This window comes from Cryptomeria japonica, chromosome 3, assembly GCF_030272615.1.
Source record: "Cryptomeria japonica chromosome 3, Sugi_1.0, whole genome shotgun sequence".
Taxonomy (NCBI): Eukaryota; Viridiplantae; Streptophyta; class Pinopsida; order Cupressales; family Cupressaceae; genus Cryptomeria; species Cryptomeria japonica.
Window position 1 is genome coordinate 692,591,572 of NC_081407.1, and position 27,627 is coordinate 692,619,198.

General features: G+C 40.3%; 1 protein-coding gene across 2 annotated transcripts in view; it reads right to left on the minus strand.

Annotated features, from left to right (window-relative positions):
- LOC131078352 (two pore calcium channel protein 1) overlaps window positions 1-27,627 on the minus strand; it is a 396,229-nt gene that overhangs the window by 93,304 nt on the left and 275,298 nt on the right. For both annotated transcript variants that reach the window (XM_058016023.2, XM_058016024.2), the window contains exon 14: window positions 6,760-6,817. In XM_058016023.2, coding sequence (XP_057872006.2) covers window positions 6,760-6,817 — 58 coding nt within the window. The remainder of the gene's footprint in view (window positions 1-6,759; window positions 6,818-27,627) is intronic.

Sequence of the window (27,627 nt, forward strand, 5' to 3'; positions counted from 1 at the left end):
GTTTTGAAGAAGTTGGAACATTTTAATTCATGTTCTGAGTAACCAGCTTGGTGCCACTACAAATCAGATTTGCAAATATTTTACAACTCCTTCATACTTCATTCCTACGAAGGTCAACCTTATTGGGTATGCTTATAAGGGTTATTAGCATTATTTATCATACATTTTTGTAATCCCTTGGGGAAGTTTGTAATATTCCTAAACTGAAGTAAATCTGAAAATTACTCTTTCAAGATTAAAAATCCATGTTTTATCATCAGTTTGAGTTATATGCAATATACGCTCAGTTTCACATTGCTTCATCAAACATTACAAAACCCAAACTCAAACAAAATACACACTTCTGCACTTTCGTCTAGCCTCGAAAAAACACCTTAAAAGAAAAACATAGTATTTTTAATCTAATCAAACAAGCAGGTTGTTCAGTGGTAGTTCCTAGCATTATGTTTTTCCCTTTCAAGTCATGTGTTTTCTTTTTGTTCTATTTTAGGTTAAGTCTTAGAATAGGATTGACTCTATTTCCCACAAATAAGAGATTGCTCACATGTTTTTCCAACAATTATGAAGTTTTTCAAGGTCCAAGGTTGTTCCACGGTCCACAATAAAGAGCCAATTATTGTATCCATATAAAACTCGATGTTTCTCTATTTGGTGTTTATTATTTTATCAATTTATCATGATTTGCGTTTTTGGTTATGATCAATGCTAGTCTTCCTGATTGATTTGTAAAAGATTCTCCCACCATAGTCTTTTCTTCTAACAACTTTTGCCAGGTAAAGGTGATCATTTTGATGATGATATTTGATGAAAGGAAGAGAAGCAGGAAGCTGTGATTAAAATTTGCCAAAATGAGCCAAAAATTAAGTAAGATAATCTAAAGGATGAAAATAGAAAGTAGAGAATGGTACATTTTCCCTTGGTTTTCAAATCAAGTAGCTTAGTCAAACATCAATAGAACTGGCAAATGATAAGTAATCTCCATTTGACATATTAGAAGGTGGAAAATGCATCACAATACTATGCCTAAAAGGAGGCTAGGATTGAATGAAAGCATGCTAGGACATCATTAACATACTTAAGAGTTCAAGGACAGTTTGAAGTCACAATTGAAGCGACAATTTCACAAGGAAACAAAACCTAGGTTTTGGCAAGGTGACATGAAATCCACGTCAAAGGGCCTTAACAATTTATAAACAAAACCTAGGTTTTGGCAAGGTGACATGAAATCCACGTCAAAGGGCCTTAACAATTTATAAGACAAGTGGTGCACATCTTGCTGCCAAAATCCATGGCAATGAAGTGAGCCAAATATGCCAAGATGCCAATTAAAATCCTTTACTAGATTGGCACACTTTTGGCTAGCAATTGCCATCAAAAAATCCAAAACAAATCATGTCACAAGTGGTTAAGAGATTGACATTTAGCTCAAAAGGTGGCAATTTTTTCAAAAAGCAAATTAAAAAAGGGATGAAGAAATCAACTTAATCTACGGGCTATTTGAAGAATATCGAACCATATGAAAGCACGCCTAAAACATGGCAAAGACATTAGCAAAATGCACCTGAGAAGAAAAATACATTAAAGGATGTACATTTTTTTGAGGGTTTAACCACCAATTTTTTTTACCAAATGTCATAATAGATTGGAAACTATTTAGTATTTTCTGCCAGCATTAAAGAAAAAGTGAAGTCAATTTGAGGCCATACTTTTGGAGTGGCTTTGCCACCCAAAAGTATCACCTCGAGTTAGGAATGATGATAACAACATTCGCGAATAGAAGTTAGGATAATGAGAGAGGTTTCAAATTAACATGTAGGAACCACCACCCATGTGCTAAGTTAGTCAACATTAAGCATTAATTGTTCAAGTTGGTGCTTTCAGCTATAGTGCTCTCAAAGATATCAACCAAGTTTATCAAAGAGTTAGGGTTAGCAGAGGAGTTTTCATCAAATCATGCATTTCAAACACTTTGCATTGGCTTTCAGAAAATTTCGTAAAGTTTAGAGGATTCAGCCAAATTTGCAACTCAAAGTTATTTTAGATTTTTGAAAATAACTTGTGGCAAAAGTTACTATTTTTCTTGAGGACATGACTTGAGCCCATTATAAGGACTCTATTTATTCATTTCTTTTAGAATTAGTTTTATTTCCTCTTTTTAACAAATATGGATGGTGTTGCTTTAAAGTGGAGCTTTAATGGGAATATTTTTATTACTTTTTTCCCTAAAAGTTGCCTCTTAAGAGCTTGCAAATAAGTTTTCCGAGCATATAAATTACAGAGGTAAGTTATTGAAAGGCTATGTTGCATAAACTGTAATGTCCCTATTTTTCTAGCCTTTTATGAAGTTTTAGCCTTTTGGCTAAGTGGAGAAATAAGGAGAAATTTATTAAATTAATTTCTTATAAAGTCATTAAAATAAATTAAAAATTAAAAGTGACTTTATATTTAATTAATTTAATTAGATAGTGACTAAAATAAAATATTAAATCATTAAGTCACTAAAATAAAATAATATTATTATATTGTAAATGGAATCTTCTAGAAGTTGAAGAGACGTATGTGGGGAAAGGTTAAATAGAGGTTGAGTCTCCTTGTATGATCATTGGAGATTTGGATTATAGATTTGATGAACTGTCTGATGCTTTGCATTTGATGAAATCTCTGAGGACGCAAACCTTCAACAGATTGATAGGAGGGGCTCGACGAAACCCTAGTTTCTTCTTTTTGGGAGTGGGAGATACTCAGTTTTCCACACTGTGCATAACGAGTTTATGGTGGTCGGGAAGGACAATCAGTCCTTTCACTTGAGCTTATTGTGTTTGTTGCAAATGGAGTCATGGTGTCTTCAGCTTTTTGGTTTGGTCTCCTAAATGCATCGATCCTTATTGGAAAAGTAAGGCGATTTGTGTGAGGTTTGATTGAGGGTGGATATAAGAGGCAGCTGATCATAATTGCAGATCTGAGACAAATTACTTCAGACCTCCCTCAACCACGATTTTGCTCAAGATTCCTAATTTGTTGCATCGAAGGGTCAATTTGAAGGGGTGTAATTCATTAGACGCATAAGGCGATTCTTTGTGGATGAGTTTGGAGGAATTCCAAGCAGATTTCATCATCCATTTGAGGTCTGCAATAGATCGTATCAGACTGGTAATGCCCTTCGATTTTGCACATGACTCAACATTTAGACATCGAATCTTATCTTGAAGAATAGCGCTACTTTCAGGGGATTAAGGCAATCAGTTTTTGGACAGGCTATGAAGGAGTCTTGAGGAAGATCAGTGACATATCAGTTCGAAGCAAATCGCAGCAATCCATCTTTCACTTTGATCTTGATCATAAATTCCTAAATTGGCATCAAACTTCATTAGGGGAGGTAGTGCCATACTTGAGGACTGAAAACGATTGTTTGGAGTGAATATTTTGGAGGCTAGCAGCAGTCTGATAATTACCAGTCCCAACTTTATTGCAGCAGGGGGCGACTTCTGAAGATAGGGATTGATCAGCTGATTGAAGGCTTCCTAATCAACGATTTTGCTTCCAACATCAAAACACTAAACACCAGGTTCAATTGACATCAATAATTCATAGTAATCTCAGTTGGTTTTCAAGAGTCCTTATCTGTCATTGGTCTTCAGAAAAATCTGAAAGTAGACATCAATAATAGTTATTGTGTTTGCTCATAATATTGTCAATTAATGTCTTTTGATCATCATATGAAATAAGAAAGGAAGAAGAATTGGTTGCATTTGCATATATAATCTTTCTGAGGGTGTATGACAGATGTTTGACACAATGTTATCAGCTGAAGATGTTGTTTGTTCTTGCATTAGCTTGGCAGTCCTTCATGTGGTTTAATTCCAATCTAAACTTCATATTGACATGTGCAAATTCATAAAAACAATTCACATTGGAAAACCGCTTGGTAACAAATAAACACCAACAAAGCAATCAGATTTTACAGCAGCAGGTTTTGGGAATTGAAGGGATAGCTGTTTGATAATATTCCTTGGGTTGGAATTCATCATTTCTACTCCTATTTGACCAAGGGATATGACATAAACTATAGTTCAATTGTTACTCAATAACTGTTAAATTTATGTTTATAATTTACTTAAGTAAATTGGAGAAAGATTGTTTTGAATCAAACTTTGTTCTGGCAAAATCAATTTACTTAAACTGCGAATTTGAATGTAGTTTAACTATTTTCTTCATGAAGTCATCATGTGCTTTTCACTTGTTTAATCATTTCCTATTAATGTAGATTCGCTGGTGTCTAATTCAGATAGTAGTCAGTATTCATCAAGGTTACTAGGAGACATATTTCCGGACCCCTGGAACGTGTCCCCAGGCCCAGGACACGTCTCCAATCTCTGAAACATCTCTAGAGATGGATGGGTTCTCAGGGTGCAGAAGACCAACATCTCTTGAAGTGTCCAACGTCTCCCACTAAAACTTTTTGATTGTCCCATATAAAACATAGGATGAAATGTGAAGTTCTAAGTTGAGATCCAGTCCCTTGTCCTTGATAATACAATTTGATCAATGCATCTGCGTGGTTATGACTTGGTACCTATTGATATGGAATTTGTTTCTTGTTGGTACAATAAATGGGGAAGCTGCAAATATCTGCTATCAATGCTGCCTTGAATTGTAGACACTGGCAGTAAAGATGGCGAACAAATGTTGGAGCTCACAAAAGATGGCAAGCAGTAGTGTGGCAAAATGTAAAACCAAGGCGGGTGAATCGGTCCGAACAAGAAAGAATTTTGCAAGTTCAATCTAAAAAATGACATCCTCTACTTGTGGCCATCGAAACCCTAACACACATGGAAGCATAGGAACAATGAAATAGTGAATGACAAGCAAGACAGCGTAATTTAAAACAGAAAAACGTGGCATAATAAAATAAATATTGGCAAATTTGTGATCTTTGAGAAAATGTTACTCTTTATTTTCTAGATCCTAATATTTCATTGCGATAGAAAACAATCATTTGAATGTAAGCTGCAAAGCAAAGGCAATTCGTGAAAGAAAATAAAACATAAAGAATAGAATAGCAAATATGTCATGGACATGTTTTATCCATGGGTTTGGGACCATAATTTGCACTTATATTTTAATATAAGATAATTAAATTTTGCCATTTATAATTTAATATAATATTTTTTAATCTGATATAATATTTTAAATTCATTAATAGTTTCATATACTAATATATCTTTGATTCTTTATGAATTTAGTTACTATTTTTAGGCTCTACATTTATGGTTTGAAAGTTAAACTAAGTTTATTCATTATTTATTATTTTTAGGCATAATAAAATAATAAACATGTCCCAATGTTAAACTTTACCATTGTTCTTGTTTTCAAAGTTTTAAACTTCTATGTCATGATATTTTTATTAAATTATATTAAAAATATTGGCGTCTCCAAGTACCCTATCTCCTATTTTTGAAAATTATCTGTATAAGTACAAGTACTAATCTCTGAAGTCTCCAGGCACCCCCGTCTCTTGGTAACCTTGGTATTCATATATGTTGCTATCAAATGTTGGTATCCACTTTAGCTAGGAGGATGTTGAGTTGTTTGTTTATGCTTGATAGTTTACACTCCTTTAAATCTAAAAGTCTCACTGCAAGCCTTGACTATTGATAGTTAAATATTTACATTTGAGGCAAAAACATAGTCATTTAGTTATTTACATTTAACACAAAATTCTAATGAAATTTTGTAAAATGTGGATACTTGTAAATTCTATTAATTTTAAGTTTGGTTCTCTCAAAGAGCTTCTTATAATTTGAATAATGACACTATTGTATGTGTTGTTTAACAACCAAAATTAAAATGTCAACATGTTTAGTGTGTTGGATTTTGATGGTTGAACTAAAAGTAAAAAATAGTTTGTGTCATTATATCAACATTGTGATTCATCTTAGTTGTAGTCGGAAACTGTTCATCTATCCTATTGCCATATATGCACACTAATAGTTTCTAATTTTAGTTAGTAAGAGAGTATTTGTTGTTTCTAGTTTTGATCATATCTGTGTCTGATTGCATACCTTATTTAGATAGTAGGAAGGTGTCACTGTTTTGTTTACAGTTAGATCATTTCATTTGTAATATTTGAAAATATCACTTGTCAAACAAGTGGTTAGCACTCTTGTGCTCATACCTGAGGCTAAAAGACAATTAGGTAGTTACTTTCATTTATATAAAACTGCCAAAGAAATCTTGTAGTGTTTATACCTATATAGTTTATCTATATTTTAGTGTCTAAGGTAGTTTTAGATCTTAAGGAGCTTCCTCTTACAATTTTTAAAGAGGTTTTACCTCACAGGTTGTTCCTTTGAGGTGTCTCAAAAGAGACAAACTAAAACGCTAACAATGCTTTCATAAGTATCGAGGCAATATAGCCATATACTCATAAGGATGGTTCTTATACTTATGAAGAGTTCCTAGATATAGATGATTGAAGGGATGCCAACAACAACAGAATCAACTCCAACAATACTCTGTAGAGTCTATGCAACGAAATCAGAAGAAATATTACATTATGAAATTAAATGATGCATTTCAAAGGTCCTTCAAACCAAATTTTAAATTATGCATTTCAAAGGTCCTACAAACCAATTTGGTTTGAAGGATGTAAGAGTCATTATCATCATTCTCAGAACAACGAAAAGGAAAGAAACAAAGATAAGTAAAAGCATCATATATCAACTTAAACAAAAGGAATATTTATCACATAAAGCTTACCGAAGCAGATCTCTACTGTTTGCCAAATGTACTGAGCAGCATCATTCTGAATATCCAGCTGCAACAATATAACATGCCCAATACTAAATTATATTAAAAATTATAATGTTAAAATATGCATCATACTTGCAACTCAAAATAACAATGAAATGCATCTCAGCATATGAAAATCAAAATCAAAATGTCAAGAACATTTAAACTAACATAAATTATTTACATTAACTATTCTAGAACAGGTCTTTGCCATACTGGTCAGTAACACTAATACATTAAAAATCGTGTTTGTTAATTTTAATAACCCTTAACTCTTGTCATGAGAAATGCTATATAAAAATGAATGTAAATGCTTGATGTCATCTCTCCTTCACATGTCCCATCATTGACAATGCCTCATTACTCTTTTAGTACAACTGTCTGATGATTCTTACATCCTATTTCAGCTAGTGCAAATGATCTAGATGGCATCAACTCACGTTAGAAAGCATTCTTTAGAATTCCAGCAAAGTTTATAGGGATGTCTATTTCTGAAGGTACAATTTTCTCATTTCAGACATTTGTCACCCCTCTTTCTGTTTTATTATGGTAATTATTTTTATTATTTAGGATAGGCTAAATACAAAGACAACAACATGATTTTCAGATGACAGTTGTCATCATTACATACAAAAGGAGGATCCATCAAGGAGTCCTGCAGAACCAGCAACCAATACCCATAGTGACTACAAGGGGCCTTTTGATCCCTATCCATCTCCAATCTAGGAAACTACCTATACACTTTTCGATCATCATGAATAATTTTGTGAACCCACTACACTTTGTTGTGGTCCAAGTCATTCCAATCAGTGGCATCCTAGCTGTGATCCCTTTCAGAGGCCCATTTAGCAAGACAGTTTAACACCCTATTCCACTCTCTCAAAATATACAAAAAAAGATATAGAATCAAAAATTGTAGCCAAAAAGAGAATTTGCTTCACAACCACAATCAATTTCCATGAAGCCTCCTACAAGTTCCTTTTATTAATCAAAGAGAGAAGAATCATGGAGTTAGTTTCATAGATAATCTTTCTCTATCCCTTTTCATAGGCTATTTCCATAGCTTTTAGAATTGTTTGGGCTTCCATGTAACAAATTGAGTGAACACCTAAAAAGTAGAGAAGAGAAAAAGCACTAGACCCTCACTATCTCTACCAACATCACTGATGTAGAAGCATCCATGGCGGATGGGAAATTCAAATTTCAATTCGGCATATTCTTCTTCAAATTTAGAATATTCCTTTTTGGGTGTGGGAAAAAGGAGTTACAACTTGTGAGAACTCACAAATTTGTTATCAGAAAATATGTATAGTTTAGTAATGTTAATTATTGATAGTCAGTTAGCCGACGGGTAGGTAGTTGGAGTCGCGACGGTTGTGTCGCACCCCTTCAGCTGTCATATATTGTACCACCTCCGGGTGTTGGAGGACATGGAATGTTGACGACAGATTATAATATGAACATCTTTTGACATTAATGGAAAGCTTATTCTGGTAATTGCATTGTGCATTGCTGTTCAGTTTCTATATTCTTCCTGTTTACCCAGTGAGGTAAACATTTGGCGCCGTTGCCGAAATCATTTCGGGAGGGACGGGAATATACTACATGGCACAGGGATAATGGGACAACCATTGCCCGAGGGGACGAGCAGTAACCCTGACGAAGATCACCAAGAACTGTTCGAAGGAGAACGAGCACTCACAAAAGATTTCTCTTGCATCCTTCAGGCAGCCATCGAAACACACGTACGGAGGGAAGCCACCATTGAGGCTATTCCAGAGGATGCTGTGTGGAGCACGCTTGGTGTAAGCCCGACGGTGAATCGGTTGATGAGCAATTTGCCTAACCTTCTGGCTCAAGCATTTTTGGCTCTTCAAAACCACAGAGAAGACACCTACCGTGAGAACCGACGACAACAAATCTTACGAGAATTTCATGAGCGCCAGGATGATGAACGTAGAGAAGACCGACGAAGGACAAATAATCCTTAATTTGTGAAGGGAGAGAAATAAAGAACACTGTTAGAAGCAGAAGAATTATGTTGATTGTATACAAAAGAATGAATTAATAAAGACTGTTGTGTTTTGGTTTATGTGTTGTGAAACATGAAATTGTACCACAATTAATGCCCAATTTACTGAATAAAGACAGAAATAAGAAATTAGAAACCGACGAGTGGGAGGCTGCGCAGAAGGCTTTGATTCTGGAACAACGTGTAGAACGTAGACGGAGGCTGAGGCAACTTGCCGAAGGACGACCTGCCGAAGGGTTGCCCGAAGGGAACCAAGGAGGTGTCACGGAAGGTGCAGAAGCCGAGGGGAATTTCTACGCGTCACCAGACTACGGTAGAGCGAGAAGCCTCGAAGAGTTTCTGGAGGAAACTAGGTTACGCAGAGAACTAGTTGAAGAGACTCGAGATCGGTTCAAAAACTTATCTCACACCACAAAGGGAGGATCACCGAAGGGAGCCGGGCACGGGTGATGACGAAGGGGAAGCTAACCACACGATAGGTACAAGGCAGAACACCGTACCTTCGGTCACCACCACAAGAGACATCAACGGCATCGGAGGGAGCAGCGCCGGAGGGCAGACACAGCCACAACCACCTCCAAGTGGACGACTTCCATCAATGGCGACCAAACAGAAGTTGCCCAAATTCAACGGGGATAGCAAAGATGATCCCGCACGGCATTGCCGTACATGCGAAACCATCTGGACAGTGTTGACGTGGATGAAATCGCATTGCTGCAAACTCCATACGGCCAACGCAGAATAGAATAGACTCACTGAGTATCCTACCCTCTCTTGGAATAAGGGAATCCCTAATGCTATTTTCTACGTTTTTATGAAAGGGGATAACCTCAAGGTTTCTTTTGTCAGGTCTTGACTGCGGGATTTCTCAGTGGCTTGATGTGTTTATGCTGGAAACACAAGGGGACTTACGTTTAATTGGCAATTCCATGTATAAATTCCCGGGGACCTTTTACGGTTTTCCTTCAGGTGATGTTGGTTAATTTGAAGCTGATTTAGCAGGACTGCAGATTTCTAAAAAAAGATAAAATAGGGAGAAAAGAAAGGAAGGATAGGGAGAGAGATGAACTGAAAATTCTAACTAGGACAGCAGATTCAATCAAGCAGACAGACACTTCCAGGAAACTAAATTAGGCATCATCAGTCATTCAGACGCAATGTTTGCATAAACTTAGTGCAATCTTCAAAGGAGAAACCAGATTTTCATATTACCAAACACGATATTAGAACTTCTACATTCAAGATATATATTTGATAATCGAACTAAATCATAAAATAGTCCAGATTAACCATGCGGAAAGGAAAAGCAATCAGCTATCCTCTAATGGTATGGACTGTGAAGGCTCTATCAGATGCTTGATAAAAAAAAACTACCGTGCAAAATGAACAGACATAATTAAAAGCTTTTAAAATTAAGTGAAGAAGGAGACCATGCACTCACAAGGAAACTTGAAAATAGTTTTAATCCATTGTATTAATTCCTGCAAATTCCTTCAGAGCTTTCGCAACAATCCAAGAACTTCTTTTAAAATGAGGGAAAACCAATCCCTTTAAATAGACTTCCAAAAATAGATGAATGGCCAAGATCTAATCTAAACAAGTGGCCCAGATTCATCCTTACAAAAGGGTACCCATACCCATAAATGGAGGGTAAATATCAACAACCACCCCAAAGGGAGTAATAACTACCCAAAAAAGGATAATTACAACAATTGGAATAATCCAAAAAAAGGTGTATAAAAAGCTTTACCATTTGTTGACCAGAAGTCAACTGTCACCTTTTTGGGACAAAAGTGCACTTTTAAGACTTGGAGGGAAAAAGGCATTTTTGAGAAACTACTTTCTCTATTTTGGTTTCACATTCTTTCTTTAGAAACTGGTCCTCGTTATGCAGGTATTCCCGCCATAAATCACGACCTGCCGTTCGTTCCTTGCGAACATATTCCTGAAATTTGATACACAACTGGAAGAGGAGGCTGAAAGGTGGCATGGGAGGGTGGCGAATTTTGTACTGCATGCCCTCGAGATACTGGTCCATGTGCCTTAAACCGTCCTTCCAGCTGGAGCGATTACGCTCGAAGCACAATATGTCTGAATGGAACTGACCAACAAAACTCAAGTCTTCAATGGAATAAGAAACCTTATCTGCTCCCAACCTTTCCTCCCAATCCGGCCGGATTACACTGTCGGATAGGTCATTTATCCACCCCGAAACCATTGATCGGAGGATGGTCTTGCCTAGTTCTTGCATGTTCCCCAGAATTGCCTCACATTCGTCATTTTCTTTGTCAATAATTTCCTAGGCATCGTTCTTCATGGTGACCGTCCAGTACCATTCCTTGAGAACACTGATGCCATGGGGATCTAGGATGTCAGGCAGTGTGGGAATCTATGTATGCATCCAGAAAAGAGCTCTTATAAGGGGAAGGGTAGAGGCCGCTACTTCATGCATGTGAAGGGATTCCCTCTTTACCTCCAACAACCTGACTAGAGTGAGCTCTCGATGGAGAGCCATTTCCTTTACTTCTTTAAGGATCTGTTCTCCCTTTTTCTTGATGTCCTGCACCCATTCCTTGACGGCCTTTGCGGTATCCCGAATTACTTCAAATTCAGTTGTAGTCCTTTGTGCCAATGCTATTGGGGGAATATGGGATTCAGAGGGGTTGTGTAATGGCCGTAGGAGCTTATCGATGTATCCCTCGGCTTGTTCAGCACGAGCCCGATACATATCCTTTTCGGTAGTGATTTCCTCGAGCTGTCTGAGTATGTTCTGCACTGAGTCCTTAAATTCCTCCTTTTCCTGCTCTTTTGTAGCTCGTCCGATGGGGACAGTCGTAATGCTATAATCTGCCAGTGTTATTTGATCTGCTGGCTTGTCCACGGGCGGGGTGGCAATATGAAGAGTGCGGTTCCTTTGCTCATCCCTAGTTACCTTAGAGTATGCTCTTGGTTTCTTCTTCCCTTTAGCTTTTGCTTGATCCATTCGTGAGAAGATGTCCTCTAGATCGATGGGTGCCTTGGTGGCGGCCCTGCGCTGAGCTCTGGCGATCAGCCATTCTTGAGGCACCGTCTGGGTTGAGGATAGGGTTAAGTTAGCACCTTGTTCTCCTATGCTATCAACCGGCTGACCACAAATTAGTAGCTGCCCCGCCATCGGAGGGGTGAAAGAAGGAGGAAGCTCCTTGCTTGCATCTAAGTTCTCCCCTATTTCACTGAACAATTGTCTGATATCGTCCTGTGAAGGTTGCTCCTTGGTTCTCTCGAGCTCATGAATCTCGTCTGTTCTTTGTTCCCCTTCGACAGTCGAGTCGTCCTTGGCTGTATTGAGGAGTAGCAATTCGTGACGGCTCTGCTGGGTAGGTTCATGCACTTCGATCCCCTGGGTGGATGGGATTTCTCCTTCCTTTATTTGGTCACCCAGTTTGGTCGACTTGGGGCCTTTTGGCTCGGTGTCCGGTATATCAGGTGCAGGAGGATCATTGGCCTCGAATGCATCGATGTCGCTCTGGGAAGGCGGAGCAGGTACGCAATCCAATTCTATGGCGTCGTGTTGACGTGTATTTTGTACATCATCATACACAGAATAAAATACCAATAGGCATCTTATCCTCTCTTGAGAAAATAGTCTCTAACTGCTGAAGATTCGCATAAAGGATCAGTTAGGTAGACTCCAAGGTTCTTTTAGTAGGGTCTCTACGTGTGGACAAGCTTCCAACGGTATGATGTGATTTGCTGTTTCCTCCAAGGGGCCTTACGTATTCCGAAAGTTCAAGATTTGCTAAACTAAGGAAACTATTCAAAAAAAAAAAAAAAATAACAAAAGGAGTAGGGTTTGAAAGAGGTCTAATCTAGTCTAACCCTATGAATGACTTAGTATGGACAAGACTTGGCAAGATTCAACCAACTTCAATTTTGCCATAAGATAACAACTCAATTGAAATTAGTGCGATCTTCTAAGGTAATAAAATGATATTCAATGCATCAAATATCATGGACACTACCACGAAGGTACATATCCAAGATACAATAATGATTGAAGGTTAAGGGACTCAAAGTATTCTCCAGTTGACCACGCAAGGCGTTCCTACAATCAGCAAGAAGCTAGTGGTTTGGATTACGAATCCTACCAAAGATCAAGTCTTACACAATGTCCTTCAAACTAACAAGCTACTTTGATTGAGCACAATTCGAGTAAATCAAACAACCATGAAGATAACTCAAGAAATTTGCAACAAAACACCATAACTTCAATATTTCATTGATTTCCAAATCATCATGTACAACAATTGCTTGAATTCCTCTCTTCAAAACTCAATCTTGCTACAAAATAAAATTGCTTCTAGCTCTAATCTCTTTTCTCTATTACATCAACTATTGATTATTACACTATATTTTTTTTGAAATGAAAAATGAGGGTATAAATAGCATCCTCAATTACAATGAAAGGTCCAGATTGAAAGTAGATCAACGGACAAGACCATGACACCTAAACCCTAATTAGGGTTTGTTACAAATGGCCTCCTTTTTACTGAACAATATTAAATGCATAGCCAAATATTAAATTTTGGCACAAAAACCTAGGAGACATAAACCAATGAGAAATAAGATGTCATGTCATCTGTAACAACCTTTCATCTAGAATCTTATTCCCTTTCCAATTCTCTTTCTTAGCATATGCAATGAATCTTGAAACGATTCCTTCGATTTCTGCAATTGGAATCTCGGGAAGATTCTTCACACTCTCTTCTAAGTGGATGACCTGATCGAATGCATCTAGAAGAGCTGCGTCCCATGAAGGTTCAAGTTCCTTCGTCCTTTCAATCAGGAGCATGGTGGCAAACATCTGATCATACTACTCATCTGTAACATTTGCGTCCTTGCAAAAGATGACCTTGATTCTATCCTCTAGTTCCTGCCTATCCACATCTGTCTCGACCTCGATCCTTTTGCCAAGAATGGTACGAAGTACCTCAAATACTCTGTCCTGGATAGGATTGATCACCTCCTCAACTTGGCCACATCTAGTACTGATGTCTTCAAAGAAAACACTCTTCATATGGAGTAAGGTTGACCAATGAAACAAACTGTGAGATTCTCCCTCCAAGATCTTCTCCTGCGCTAAAATCTTCCTTGATGTGTGTCTAATAACTTTCAAGACAGGAATGATAACATCCTTGGTATGGGCGAATGCAGCTACTGTTATCATCAAATTGTGGATCATCTCAAGAACCTGGATAGCTTGATGAATAATCTTCATCATCCTTGTTGCAAATTCTATAGCCACTATATGAGATCTGCCCATCCAATTACTTGTACGTTGGACCATGTTCCTGAATCTTTCTGCTTCATTGATTGACTGAAGTGGAAGTGCTTGCACTGGTGATCTAGCTGGATCCTGACGTCCCAAAGGTTCATTGATGTGACTGAAATATGTCCTCCATGCACCGACCTCTCTCTCAAGCTTCCTGTTCTTCTCCATTTCTTCTTTAAGCTTGTCTTTCAATGCCTCAAATGAATCGGTGGCATCATCTAAAGTCTGTTCTGCTGTAGAGGGTCCTAACTCAAAAGTCTGTATATCATATTCTTCTGCTAGGATCTCACCTTCATATTTGTCTGCTGCCGGTGTAGCTATCTGCAATTTCCTGGATCCAGTCTCATCTCGAATCATCTTGGACATCTTGGTAGCCTTTCTCTTCTCTGTTACTTCATGTGAGCGTCCAACAAGGCTCTCTAAATCAATTGCATTGTCCTCGTCCTCTACTACGATCACCTTGGTTAATCTTTCCTTCAACCAATCTGGGATAATCGATCTTGTTTCTTGAACTTGAATCTCTTTATGCACTATTTCTTCTTGTCTGGGAGGAGATGATATTTCATTGTCTTCTTTGTCTTCATCTAACTCATAGTCTTGGAGAGACCCATCTGGTGACCCATGCTGTGCCTGTCCTTCCTCCTGCCTATCGTTCTGTACCATCGACTCCATGGATTCTTCCACTTGAATTGTTCTATTCTCTGGTCTAGAAGAAGTACCGGATGATCGATCTCTGTTAGCCTCTTGTTTCTTCTTGGAAGATTCTTTCTTTCCAGGTCTCTCTTTCCTCTTCGAACCTCTTGAATGGAGATTGCCCTCACTGGCACATCGAAGGTTTCCTTCACCTGAATTTCTAGGATTAGGATTGCCTTCACTCACACTAGCTCCACCTTCGCCAGGTTTCTCTTCCAAAGTGAAAGTCATGGCTATGCCTTGTTCTCTCAACTTCTGATGTTGTATGTCAACCCATCTGCGAGTACAAGACAAGACTGGTGCCATCAAAGTATCTAAATCCACGACCTCGGGCTCATTCCAATCTAACCTTATTGTTTTGCTTTCTCGATCATAGGAAGACTGGATATGTCTGCCACTATCCTGAGCTTGGTCGGCCACTCTATAAATCCTGCATTTCCTGATGAAATCCAAAGGTAATCTGGAATGCATTTTTCGTTTCACTTCAAGATCATCTAAGAGATTCATCATAAAATCCTCAATCTGATACTCATGTCTAAACTTCCTGCCGACTGTCTCCTCTAAATGTCCACGTGGATCAAAGCTTTCTCTCAAAGCAAAAGATGAAAAAGAATACAAGGCTAACTCCCTCTCTGCGTCATCCATAGCTAAAGCATTAGGACATACCTCAACTGAATTACCCAAAATGATAGGTACTGGAACTCCATTCTGATGTCTGTGTCTGAATGCCTTCACATATGCTGCCAACTGTCTTGTTACTTCAAGTAACACAATTCTGTCTGTCGGATATCTCGGCAACATGTATGGAGGTAAAGGACATCCATGCACTCTAATATAAGTGAACTTCGGGAACTGAATGAACCAAGCACCGTACCTCTTTATGAATTCCTGGGCATCCTGAGATAACCTGTTGTGAATTCCACCTTGCAACGTCCTTGTGATGTTCATAGTGAAAGTATCATTAATCAACTTATAGTTGCTCCCTGGCGGATGATGCAAGTAGGCATAGGAATCACAAGCTCTGACCTCGCCGGGTCCTCTTCCAATCACTCCTCTGTGAGGTAGTCCTGCGTATTCAACACTCCTGATCAAGGCATAGATGACATACGAACTCATGTGGAAGGACTTAGTAGCCTTGAGTCTCCTCAACTGTACGTCTAAGCAATGGCTAATCATCCTAGCCCAATGTATCGTACCTTTTCCCTGAATGATCACCTGGATGAAGTAAAACATCCACTTCTCAAAATAGAAGGCATGAGGGGCTCCTGTAACTCGGTTGAGCATGGTAATCAAATCTCTGTACTCCTCCTGGAAGTCAATCCTGTGCGGTGTGTTCGGGACCTTGCTCAGACGGGGACGGCTCTTAAGTAGCCAGTTCTTATTGATAATGCTTAGACAAGCATCTGGATCATCTTCGTACACTGATCTGGCTCCTTCTATGCTCTTGTATATCATGTCCCTGTGCTCTGGAAGATGGAAAGCTTCACTTATAGCTTCCTCTGAAAGGTACGCCAAAATGTTTCCCTCTTTGGACAAGATCGTCCTGGACTGTGGATCATAGTGACGAGCACACTCGATCATCAACTCATGGCACTGAACAGCTGGAGGAAAGCCGGCTGCCTTAATGATGCCACTCTCTATTATTCTCTGGGCGACAGGTGATGGCTTGCCAATGTAAGGGACCTCTCGAAACTTCTTCGTGCTGAAGTTACCCAAGTTTGTCTCTCCAATGTTGCTCCACTTCGACACGATGTTGGTCTCCACTTCTTCGGTCTTCTGATCTTCTTTCATGAGAGCTGAGCGACTGGTGGATGCTCCCGCCTTCGGGGTCGCCATACCTACACAACATTTCGTAATGAGAACTAGATTTTGAAATACATAACATAGATTAGAGAGATAAATTTTAGGAAACTTCATGATAAGTCTTTGAGTTATCATTTCCTAAAATGAAACGATTGAGCTAGGAATTCAAAATTCAAAATTCAAAATTTAAAATATGACGATGAATAAATAAAACAATAAAATCAAATCGCCATACCTCAATAGAGAGCTAACTCTAGAATGCAAAAAGGACAAAATCGCCTAGGCAAAAAGATCGAAAATAGCCTTCAATGTAATCGCCTTAGCAAAATAGCAATTCGCCACCTTTTGTGTCCTTGACGTGATCTTCAAATTCCCCTTTTAACGTGATCTTTAAAGGATATCATGTGTTTTGGCAAATATCGCCCTGGTCCCTTGGAGAGGGACAGGGGCGATCTCCATGTCCTGGCTCAAATTTGTAAACATTTGATCTTCGTTCTTCGTTCATTGTCTTCCAAAGGTCGCCTTTTACTTCGCCAATCCTTGTATTGTCTTGATTTTGAAGGAGCATGAATGTTTTTAATGAAATCGCTTTGGTCCTTGTCCAAAGGACAGGAGCGATATAGACTCCTTAGCTTGATTGATAACATTTGGACGTTCCAAACTTTGATATATCACTTTCAAAAGACGCCTTGAACCTTTTACAACCTTGTGAAGTCTTGGCCTTACGTGATTTTTGCATGAATTAGCCAATGCATTCAATATTGCTCTAGTCCCTTCCTGAGGGACAGGAGCGAAGTTCAATATTTTGAGCTTGTTCTTGTTTTGATCAACTTCCAATTATCTTCAACGCGTGAAATAAAGTCCCTTGATTCCCCTTGGTCGCTTAAAACTTGCTTAACTTTTGAAATCTATGCCTTTATGCAACTTTCGCTCTGGTCCCTTCCTGAGGGACAGGAGCGAACTGGGGATTTGAGTGCAAATTCCTTCAACGTGACGACCTTTGTAACTTCGTGCTTGATTGAAATGCCTTAAAATACCTTTGCCACCTTGTTCCTCGTCTTGGAATGCCTTGAATTTTGAAGGGATGACAATATAACCCTTATATCGCCCTGGTCCCTTGGAGAGGGACAGGGGCGATTCTAGCTCTGTAGGCCTTATTTCACTTCGTCATCTTCAAAATTTATATTCAACGGATTCGTCATGTTCCATTCCATTCATCTATGCCTTGGGATCCACTCAAAATGGGCAAGAAAATCATCTATAACAAAAATCGCTCTGGTCCCTTCCTGAGGGACAGGAGCGAACTAGGCATTTAGGGTCCTTTGTTGACTCTTCAAAATCTTCAATTTGTCTTCAATAGTTTCATTTCACCTCCTTCCTTGCCATCAAACATAAACTTGACTTGATCTTTGTCTGAATTTTGCCCTATGAAGAATATCGCTCTGGTCCCTTGGAGAGGGACGGGAGCTACAATGTACTTCGCCCTGGTCCCTTCCCGAGGGACAAGAGCGATTTTAGCATTCTGGGTCATTCTCCTTCATGTTTGCATTTCAAGTTATATTCATTTGATAAAACATATTCCTTTGGACATCTTCAAATTGTTAAGTCGTTGGAATCCTGCAAGGATAAAGCAATATTTGATTTGTAGCTCCAGTCCTTCACTGAGGGACAGGAGCGATTTTTCTCCTGGAGGTATTTCTGTGTTCGTGAAAATCTTCAATTTATATTCAATGGAAAGATCTCACCTTTCTTCATCACTTCCAACTCGAAATTCATCTTGGTCCTGTAGGAATAGTAAGATATTTGAAAACGAGCTCCGGTCCTTCACTGAGGGACAGGAGCGATTTTGCTCCTACAGGCCAAAATATCATGATTTTACAAGTTTAATCAATTCCCAAGGCAAAAACCAACCATTCCCAATGCCCGGGATCAAAAATCAAAAAAGTCAAAATTTGGTCAAAATTAATCAATTGAACAAAAATTCACACTTCACCTGAACACTTAGACAAATTTAAGCTCTGCATTCAAAATTCCAATTGAAAATAGACCATTCTGGCGAACTCATTGCATTCAAAATTTGCATTCAACGAAAGAAAGCTCAAAAGCTCTCAAAACTGACTGGATTCTGGCTTGAAAAGACGTTAATTAAAACCCTAAGGCTAGACCCTAAATCCAGACAACTGACAGACTAACAAAACCCTAAAAGCGAAACGAAAAGCGAGCGAAAAACGAGCAAAAAGAGGGGGTCCCCATTTGCAATGGGGCGATGTGTGAAATGGTCACAACACGTCGTCGGACGAACTGGGGTCCTTTGAAGATGAAGTGGCCTCTGGCCTCCTTATGGGAATCTTCTCCCTTCTTGTTCTTTTGGACGTCCGAGTCCCTTGGCAGGCCTTAGCTTTCTTTCTTTTCTCTGGTTTCTCAGCAGATGTCCTTTCATCTTCGGAAGGCTGAGAGTCGAGACTGCCCATCAAATGGTAAGTGAACTGGACCCCCTCATGGACTAGCCTCTCGATCTGGTGATGCAACCATTGATCTGTATATCTTGCCGGGGCTGCCATAACTGCTTCGAAATCCATGATTGGGTCTTGAGACCAATCAACGCCTGGTAAGAGGTGCCTTACTGCCTCGAATTCTCGGACTTGGAGGCAGTTCCCCGAGTCCGTGAGCTGATCTGGGACCTGACGGTATTCAAAGAGTCGCATCTGCTGCACACTCAACCTAGAATATTCCCGTCGCCTGACTTCGTAGTCATCGGAGCAATTTTTCCAATAGTCTTCAATTGACTCCTTTGCTCTGTAGCGCCTACCGTAGGCTCTCTTCGCCAAATTGTCATGATCAAAACATTTCCTTGGGAAATGTTCCTGTAGGCCATAAGAGGCTAGCTCTGTAAGGGACTCCTCTGCTAGGGTGGGGGTTCTCAATTGGACATCATGGCTGCCTATGATCATAGGAAATGTGAATCCAGCCTGCTTGCTCTCTCGCAATAATATGCCGGCGGGGCGTGATTGCCTTGCCACCTCCATGAGGACTACTTTATCGGTTGGGTATCGCGGAAGTCGAAGGGGGGCACCATCGAAGCCAGCTATTCGGATGTAGGAGAACCTTGGGAACTGAATGAACCAGGCCCCATACCTCTGCACTAAAGTGGTAGCTTGCTCCGAGAGCCTTATGTGTAACCCTCCCTGCATTAGCCTGACCAGGCGCATTGTGAAGGCGTCGTTGACGCATTCGTACTGACCAACCGCGTAAGCTGGGCTATTCTTTTCCCTTTGAGCTATATCCTGGTAATGCAGCTGCGGGTAGCAATCATAGACCTTCACCTGACCAGGCCCATTCCCGATCTCACCTTTCATTATTAACCCTGGCAGTGGCTGGTTCTTTGCGAACATATAGACCAAATAGGAGGTCATGGTGAAGTACTTCTTTGTTTCGAGCTCAATCAGCTGAGCGTGGATGTTATTGCTTATGATCTGGGCCCAGTCAAACTTAGACTTTCCAGCAAAGACCTGCTCTGTAAAATAGAACATCCACTCTTCAAAGTAGCTGGACCTAGGAAGTCCCATGACTCGGCTGAGTAAGGTGACCATGTCCCCATGTTCATTATGAAAGTCACTTCTGGGGGTCTTTTTTACAATCCTGGTGTTCGGAGGCCTTTTCTCCTTGAACCATTCTTCGTTAATCAATGCCCTGCATCAGGCTGGATTGATATCATATGCCCCTTGCGCCTCGTCCATTGTTGTAGCTATGGGATTATTTGGAAAGGGGATATCAAATGCATCGCCGATAGCCTCAGGGGAGAAGTCGGCGATAGTCATATTTTCCAGAAGCACTAATCTGGACTTTGGTTCGTAATGCCGAGCAGCCTCCACTACTAATTCATAGTTCTGGATTGCTGGGGGAAAACCTGCTGCTTGGGCGATGCCACTTTCCACCATTTGCCTAGGCCTGCCATATGCGTTGGGTGAGAAGACCCGATTCCTGAAGTCCTGAATATCAATGTGGCCAAGGTCGGTGTCACCAATGTTGTCCCAGACGCTCTGAACCTTCGACTCTCTTAATCCTCCCCTTTGATATTGATACTTCATTCTTTCAACTTTCCGCGGGATGTCTGATTTGGATGCTCGTGAAGTTTCGGCTGCAGCGGGTGTTTTTGATGATTCCGCCGCCGATTTAGGCATTTATCCTGCACAGCCAGATGCGGATTACAAGGTGATACAAGAACGATAATGCGGGTTAGATAACAATAGAAGTGTTTCAGAAGGCCGGGATTAGCTTAAATATCATTTTGGCTAACAACTTGATTAACTCTAACAGCATCATATTCCTGAAGATTTACGACTACGCATTATCACTTTCGGATTTTGGATTAATTTTCAACAGAGGCAAAACATGAGAAATTTGAATTTTGAAAAGAGATGCAGTTTCTGGCTAAACCTCGGGAGTGAATTCTAAATTTCGAATGTTTGAATAACGCTTTATAAAAAGAGATGCAGACTTCAAGAATTCAAGCATTCGCCTATTTGATTTACACATTTCAAATGACCATACGCGTTAAAGCGTGCTTACCTGATGGGAGCGGATGGCGAGAGATTACCCGACCTCGTCGCGTGAAGTGAACGGACGATCCTGCAAAGTTTGAATCCCAACGGTTATCCTTTTGATTTAAATTTTCGCGGCTTGGCGGATGAAAGGGAATTTATCAATTTTACACGGTTCTATCCTTGGCAATCCGAATTTAAATGGTTGACGGGGAGGGTGATGCGGCGTCTTACCTCCTTGTTTGGATTTTGAGAGCTCTTTCAAATTTTGAATTGCATTCTCTCTAACTTTGGATTTTGACAAATTTGGGGGCTTCGGATTTAACCTGGCTTCACTCGGTCTGCACGAAATTCAGAGCTTGGACGCTAATTTGCAACCTCGGAGATCTCAACCTACTGGCGAATTTCAGAAGCTTCTAGGGTTTAGGCGGGCTGGAGACACTTTCGAAGCTGGGAACACCCTTTGAAGCTCTTCAAAAAAAAACAAAAAAACTTCGGACCTGAGTTTAACTTTGGCTTTGCGATACGATCCTTGGCTCTGGGGTTTAAAACTTCGGCTTCGCGTTAAAAGTTCAGACTTGGGGTCCGAAAAGGAGCCTCGCGCTTTAAACCTTGCCTCTGCGTTAAACTTCGCTTTCCGTTAAAGGGTCCGAAACTCGGACTTCAACGCGCTTTACCTGACTTCGGGTGTTTTTTAAAAGACGTCGCGCTAACTTCGAACTTAGGGTCCGAGAATTGGGAACTAAACGCCTTTTCGGGCTTTCGGACCCTAAGCGTCTCTTTTTGCTTTTCGCCCTCTGCCAAAACTTTCTTCGGGGGGGGCCGAAAATAAAGGTTTGCTCTTAAACTTCGGACCTGGGGTCCGTTTTAAACGTTTCGCGACATAAACTTTAAACTCTGGGGTCCGAAAATGTTTTACTTGACTTTCGGAGCAAAGCACCATTTGTCTCAACATATTGCATGATTTAAACTTCGGACTTGGGGCCCGAAAATGGCTTTATTTGTCTTTCGGACTTTCGGACCTAATGCGTCCTTTTCAGAACATTCCGCCTTCATTAAAAAACTCGGACCTGAGGTCCGAAAATCATTTTTTGTGATCTTGGGGGGGGGCGGAATCTGCTCCTTAGAGAATTTTGGAAACTCGCACAGAATGTCGAACCTCCCACCAGCTTTGCCAGAGTCCACAAATTTGGACTTGGGAGGCATCAAAATACCGAGGCACTCGGCCGAGCAATTTGATCTTCAGGAGGCGAAAATCATCTCTTGCCCAAACCTTTCAAGGGTCGGGTAGCAAACTTTAGGCAATCGGCCTTATAGCTCTATCTTGGCGGGGTTCGTTAGTTCTTACCATCTTACGCCTATCCAAGGCAATCTTCAAAATTTTGGAACAAAGCTCTTGGCATTCCTGCCCGAGAGCTGGACCAGTCAGGAGGACTCACTGGTCCATTACTCCAACGTTAATCGGTTTACGGATTGGTCACGAACTTGCTCTAAGAGACACGAGAAACTCTGCTTGGATCCCCAGGACAACGATCGGAAACTCAAAACAGGAAAGGGGGACCCTGTGGGCGACAGGGAGCGTGTGCAACGCACAACAGACAGCCAACGGGGTGACTGACCAGGATGAATGGATGAAGCAGTTCCCCGCCACACTGAGAGGAGTGGCTATTGACTGGTATTCAGACTTGGATAAAACCGGGGTAACTACGTGGGATGAATTGAAGAAAGCATTCGAGAAGGAATTTCGGCTTCTCCAAGATGATAATGAGATAGTCTCTGAAATCTATGGAACAAAGCAAGGAAAGAAGGAGACCGTACGGGTGTATGGCCGCCGGCTGAAGGAATTAGTCGGAAAGATGGAAAGCCAACCGGCTGATGGCTTAAAGAAGCGGTGGTTTGTCGAGGGTTTGAACCCTAAGCTACGACAAAAGATGAAAATTGTGCCTCCGACATCCTACGATGATGCATACAACCGGGCCATGGACTTGGAAAGTGAAAATAAGACGGCCAAAAAGAAGAAGAACAGATCTTCGTCATCCTCTGAAGATGATACGTCGGAGGAAGAGAGTAGCAGTGATGAGAAGCCGAAGAAGAAAGTCACGGCCCTTCAGAAGGATATGGAATGGATGTTAAAAGAGTTTAAGACAATGAAGGGGACCACAGGCAAGGATGATGAACTGTGGTGCACGGATTGTAAGGAGAGCGGCCACACAAAGGGTGCCTGTCCCAAGAAGGCATTCTGTGACATCTGCCAGTTTATGGGACATTCTACGAAGGAATGCCCATACAATCTGAAGGCACGTAACCAGCAAGTGCTCTTTGCACATGAGCAGCCCTCCACATCGGATTCAAACAATAATGCATCTTCCGGAGGCTACCGGGGAAACCGACGAGGCGGACGGGGGAATAATAATAATTCCACCAGAAACAGGGTCCAATACGATGCGAAGGGACGCCCGATGATTCAATGTAGGGCTTGCAATCAATGGGGTCATTACGCACGAGAGTGTAATAACAATGACACCACTCAAAAGCTATGTCGGTGGTGTGGCCCCGGTGACCATGAAGATGCCGATTGTCCGAAGTCTGGCGTAGGGGCCAATCTGATTGATATCGAAGGCAACACACAGGGTAAAGAAGCCATCCTTGCTCTTACCCGAGGGCAGGCAAAGGAAGCCCGATACCCCCATCCCCGCACGGAGAAGCAGAGAATGACGGAGGCAAGGGAGGAAATAGAAAGGGCCATGAAAGCCCAACGGGGAGAGACACACGAGTCATCTGGACCCTATTGCACAGACGCGGAGAGGAACATTGTACGGCAGATGCTCCAAATGGAGGTACCTGTGAAACTGGAAGACCTCCTACACACCATACCGCAATTGGGGACAGTGTTGTTGGGCACAAAGGTTGATAAACCCAAACCGAGAGACATGGACGCTCCCATACTAGGAAGCTCGGCAACAAATCCAGTTGTACTTACCGTCAACAATGGCCGACACCCAGCTGTGGTGGAGATGGGCATCCTGGGCACCATCCTGACAGATACTATAGTAGACGGCGGTTCCGAAGTAAATGTCCTTCCGGAGGACACATGGAAAAAGCTAGGAAAACCCACTCTGTGGCCACCTGTTGTGACCATTTCACACATCGCCCCATTGCAAATGGGGACCCATGTTTTTTGCTCGTTTTTGCTCGTTTTCGCTTTGCTTTTTAGGGTTTTGGTTTGAATCCAGTCGGTTTTGGGAGCTTTTTGAATTTCCTTTTCTAGAATGCAAATTTTGAATGAAATGAATTCGCTAGAATGGTCTAATTTTCAATTGGAATGTTGATGCAGAGCTTAAATTTGTCTAAGTGTTGAAGATGAAATGTGAATTTTTGTCCAATTGAATATTTTTGACCAAATTTTGACTTTTTTGAATTTTGATCCTAGGCATTTCAAATGATTTGTTTTCGCCTTGTGAAGTGATAAAATGTGTAAAATCATGATATTTTGGCCTGTAGGAGCAAAATCGCTCCTGTCCCTCAGTGAAGGACGGGAGCTCGTTTTCAAATATCTTACTATTCCTGCAGGGTCAAGATGAATTACGAATTGGAAGTGATGGAGAAAGGCGAGATCTTTCCATTGAATATAAATTGAAGATTTTCATGAGCACAGAAATGCCTCCAGGAGCAAAATCGCTCCTGTCCCTCAGTAAAGGACCGGAGCTTAAAATCAAATATTGCTTTGTCCTTGCAGGATTTTAGCGTCTTGACGATGTGAAAAGGTCCAAAGAGGTACATTTTATCAAATGAATATAACTTGAAGTGCTGTCGGGGAGATCACATGGATAAGCAAGTCCGGCTTGAGTGAGGTCCTGATCCTGAAATTTGGTTAAGTCTGGAATGTCCTGATCCTGAAATTTGACTAAGTCTGGAAACTGAAAAACCTTCAAAAGCTAGATTTTGCAATATAACTCCTGGAGGTCTGAAACCACTCTCAAACATCCGGAAAGTATAAATGGAATATAACTTAAATGTTATATTCCATAAAAGTTATCCTGATAGAGAGTGCGAAAAGTCAAATTTCGCTCCCGTCCTTCACTAAGGATCCAGAGCGAATTTCGCTCCTGTCCCTCACTGGAGGACCAAGGCGATGCGCTCCTGTCCCTCACCAAGCGACCAGAGCGAAATTCTTCATAAGCTACGATATGGGCAAAGATCAAGCAAATTTTATGTTCGAAGGCAAGAAAGGAGGTCAATCGAACCCGTTGAAGACAAATTGAAGATTATCAAACGTCAACAAAGGACCAAAATGCTTAAGTTCGCTCCTGTCCCTCAGGAAGGGACCAAAGCGATTTTTGTTGTAGATGATTTTCTCGCCAAATTTCAACCGATCTCAAGGCATGAATGAATGAAAGGAGGCATTGCGAATCCGTTGAATATAATTTTCGAAGGTGATGAAGTGAAATGAGGCCCACAAGAGCAAAATCGCTCCTGTCCCTCTCCAAGGGACCAGAGCGATGAGGTACGTCCCCTTTGTTTTCATAGTTTTGGCGCCAAATAAACAATTCAAATTTCCTTAAATGCTAAGTTCGATAAAATTGAAAATCTAATTTAATTAGCATTTAATATGGCGTTGATCTTTTATTAATTATTTTTGCCTTTATTAAAATCGAAATTTGCAAATTAAAAAACGTAAGGCATTAATAATTAATTAATTAATTAATTAATAAAAATCGAATTTGAAGCGCTACAAAGGGAGGTCGGCCTTGTCATTTTAATTTAAAAATCATTTTAAAAAGTGGTTTTATCTCCAAGTCGGCCTATATGGTAATTGTGGTGTGAGCGCTATAAAGGGAGGGTGGTGAAATCTTCATTTTCACATTATCATTCTTCATTCACATGCGATTTGAGAAGTGCGAAGTTGTATTCAAAGGAGCGAATTTCATTCCAAGCAAGGTGGTGCGAATCTTGAAGTTTCTATTGGTGCGAATTGTCAAAGGCATTGAAGATCGCGTCAAGGACAACTCAAAAGGTGGCGAAATTGATATTTTGAAGAAAAGATCACGTTGAAGACTATCTATACGTCAATTTTGCCTAGGCAAATTTTTCTCATTTGCATTCTAGAGTTAGCTCTCTCCTGAGGTATGGCGATATTGGTTTTATTGTCTTGATTTTGAATTGTTCATCGTCATTTCCTTAGTTTTGAATTTTGAAATTTTGTTTTGCCTTAGCTCAATCGTTTTTAGGAAATGATTAATAAAGGACTTATCATTAAGTTTCCTAAAAAATTGCTCTCTAATTTATGTTATGTATTGCAAAATCATGGTACTACTTTTGAAATGTTGTGTAGGCATCAAATGGAGGTCTCTTCAAGGAAAATCAAGCCGGATCCAGGACGGTCTTCGCCAGGACGGTCTTAGCCAGGACATGGGCGACCTCTTTCAATCCAGCGTTCCAAGGCGAGGTACATCATCTTCCTGCACATCAAGGACGCAAGGAGTTAGAACAAGGGCTCGTTGAAGAAGCAAAATAGATCCAGAGGAATTAATTAAAGCAAGTTTCTCAACAACATCAAGATGAATATCTACCAAGTTACAAGTGTTAGATGAGGTGGCGTCCTAGTCATCATTTCTCCAGTCAGTGTGTTCCACCTCAGCATGACCAGATTCAATGTACTTAACTCATGGAAGGTGGCACAAACTCCGATGTACCTACCCTGGCTATCCATTGGTCAATTTTTCTAAAAGGGACATGTGTCCAAGCAATACAATTTTATCATTGGTCAAACATTAAATGTTATGTAATGGTTGTAACAAACCCTAATTAGGGTTTTTCATTGTTGAATCTTGGCCATTGATCTTGAATTGATCTAAGCCATCAAATTGTATTGTGGGCACTATATAAGCCCAGGCATTTCATTTGTAAAGGCTAATTAGCAATAATTTAGAATTAGAGTTAGAGAGAATTAGAGAATTAGAGAGATAATATAGAAATAGTTGAAAGTAGTTAGTAGATAGAGAGTAGAATAGGAGGACAAGGCAAGAAATTGTTGTCATTGATTGTAAACAAACTCCATTTTCATTGAAGTAATGGTGAAATATGTCATTTTTCTTGCAATTTGCATGGTTTCTTGTTGAGTCTTCAATCTTAGATGGTAGATGATTAAATGAATGGAGGGAATGTGATTGATTGATGGTGGAATTCGTACATCCATACTACTAGCAGTTTGTTGATTGCAAACTTGCCTTGTGTAGTCGACTGGAATCGTTCAGCTTAAGCTCAATTTCAATTTGTCGCCTCTTCATTGATATGCATCAACTTGGATGGTATCTATGCCTGCGGTGATGATTTGAACATCATAAAGCTTCCCTAGAAGATCGCACTAGCCTTGTGTAGATGTTCCATTGATGTCAAAACAAGACCTAGTTGGAGTTTCATCAAAAATCAAATCATTGCTCCTACATTCTTAGTGT